The following is a 2,138-nucleotide window of genomic DNA, read 5'->3' as shown; positions in this document are numbered from 1 at the left end:
TGTGTAATACTGTGTAGTACCTGTGAGTAGTATTGTGCAGTACTGTGTAATACTGTGTAGTACCTGTGAGTACAGACTCCCGCACTGCGAGCAGCTCCATTGCAGTTGCAGAAACAGGATACACACCACATGACCTTTGACCTGACCCACAATGCACCTGTGCTCATCAGTCCCAGCCCACTGCCCCAGGTACATCCTGGGAGCCAGAGGGGGCGGGGCACATCTGTAAACACAACCCAACAACAACAACAACAACAACAACAACAACAACAACAACAACAACAACAACAACAGGTAAATAAAATCAGGTGAGGTCAGAGAGCAGAGGTTCTTGTTTGATCCTCAGGTGAAGGTTCTGCTGGTACCTGGAGTCTCCCAGTGATGTCACAGTTATGGAGCTGACAGGTGAGTACGAGCAGTACACACCTCCAGACCTGAAACACACACACACACACAGGTATATACGGTCAGCTGCATGAGCACAGGTAAACTGCACATACCTGGAAGCATCTCCGTCACCTGGACAGCTTCCTCTGGAAACCTGACAGCAGCACAGTGTTTCCAGGTAACAGGCCAGGTATGTAGGGGGTGTGGCTTAGGTCCAGGTACAGTCGAAGACTCCGCCCAGTTTGGTCACACAGTGTAAGACGAACACCTGAACACACACACATAATAATTGCTACTTTTAGAAAGTTATTCTAGTCGTGTGTGAATGTTTGGACCTGATTACCTGTTTACCTGTGTAATGGTGATTTACCTGTGCAGGTGAGTTTTACCTGTGTGGGCGTGTACAGCCTCTGTGGTCCTGTTGCTCACACTGATCCTCTCAGAAATCAGACCCTGAAAACACACCAGCTCAGAGCTGAAACACACAGCTCAGTCAGATACTGATGGGTGCAGGTGTTCATAAACAGGTGCAGATCCTCAGACGGGTCCTGTTTACCTGCAGTCCAGCACCTGAGAGACAGACAGGACAGCAGGGGACACAACCTGAGGACACACAGAAAGATCATGCTTTGGTTACTGCAGAGTGGAAAGTAAAGCAAAGCCAAAGCTTCTGGAGCAGATAAGGAAGCTTTTCCAAAGACAAATCACATGTTACCTGTCTGCAGGTGGGCAGCAGCAGGGGGCGTGTCAGAGTGTGGAACCTCCAATCAGATCTGACCAGAAGAGTGGAGTTAGTGTGACGCTCAACCCCACTCCGTACAGAGACTCCACAGCCAATCAGAACGCTCGGATCCTGTTGGAAGCAGAGCAGGTTTATAAACAACCATCAACCAGCAGAGTACTCAAAGCCCCGCCCACCTCTGACATCATCACAGGTGTTTTACCTGAGTGTTGGCAGCAATGAGTCTGTAGAAACATCCAGGCTGGAGGACAGGAAACCACCGATTAGACACACCTGAAAACACCAGGAGCACCTGCACACAGGTAAACACCAGGTAAACAACGGGAAAGCATCAGGTAAACATCACATAAACAACTGGTAAACAACAGGTGAATGTCAAGTAAACAAGTCCAGCAAACAGCATTTATCACATGATAACCATGTGATCTTTCAGGCGTACTCCTCACCTTCTCCTCCCTCTCTAACTCCACCTCGTTGTCCGTCACCGGTTTGTTCTTTGGGTCCCGCCCCCAGCAGACTACTGGACCAATCACAGCAGCTCTGACTGAGAAGCACAGCTGAAGCCCCGCCTCTTCATCTGTTATAACCTCCCCTGTGTTCCTCCAGGCCACATCCTCCTTCTGCTCCATCCTGATCACTATGGAGACGCAGGGCAGGGAGTCCCCGCCCACAGGCCCTGTTGTTATGGTAACAGAGGAAGAATCCTCGTGTTTTCTTCTTTTCCTAACTGCGTCTTCTTCTTCTACTGTCTGCTTCCTCACGTTGACTCCGCCTTCTGGATCCTCCCTCCTCTGTCTCAGGTGTGTAACCATGGCAACAGATGGGCTCAGGACATGGAGGTGATCCAGAGAAAACTGCAGGTAAACTCTGTCACACACACAAACGCACAAACACACGGTCATGTGATGTGTTTAAACCCACACGTGTGGTTTAGATTTCGGGGTTCGTTCCTTGAAGGACTCTGTGTGTGTGTGTGTGTGTGTGTGTGTGTGTGTGTGTGTGTGTGTGT

The 2,138-nt window shown here is 49.7% G+C and overlaps 1 protein-coding gene across 1 annotated transcript in view; it reads right to left on the bottom strand.

Annotated features, from left to right (window-relative positions):
• The window catches only part of ctc1 (CTS telomere maintenance complex component 1), a gene marked incomplete at its 3' end in the record, with an annotated part of 14,033 nt that overhangs the window by 1,120 nt on the left and 10,775 nt on the right, over positions 1-2,138 (bottom strand). Inside the window, 8 exon segments of the mRNA XM_037684300.1 lie at positions 64-223; positions 366-434; positions 520-655; positions 777-862; positions 944-990; positions 1,103-1,240; positions 1,332-1,421; positions 1,576-1,994. Of these exon segments, the coding sequence (XP_037540228.1) occupies positions 64-223; positions 366-434; positions 520-655; positions 777-862; positions 944-990; positions 1,103-1,240; positions 1,332-1,421; positions 1,576-1,994 (1,145 nt within the window).

The sequence above is a fragment of the Nematolebias whitei genome, chromosome 1, assembly GCF_014905685.2.
Source record: "Nematolebias whitei isolate Nwh7 chromosome 1, NemWhi1, whole genome shotgun sequence".
In the NCBI taxonomy this organism is placed as follows: Eukaryota; Metazoa; Chordata; class Actinopteri; order Cyprinodontiformes; family Rivulidae; genus Nematolebias; species Nematolebias whitei.
Note: the sequence above shows the minus strand (reverse complement) of the source record. Positions and strands in the feature narration are given on the sequence as shown.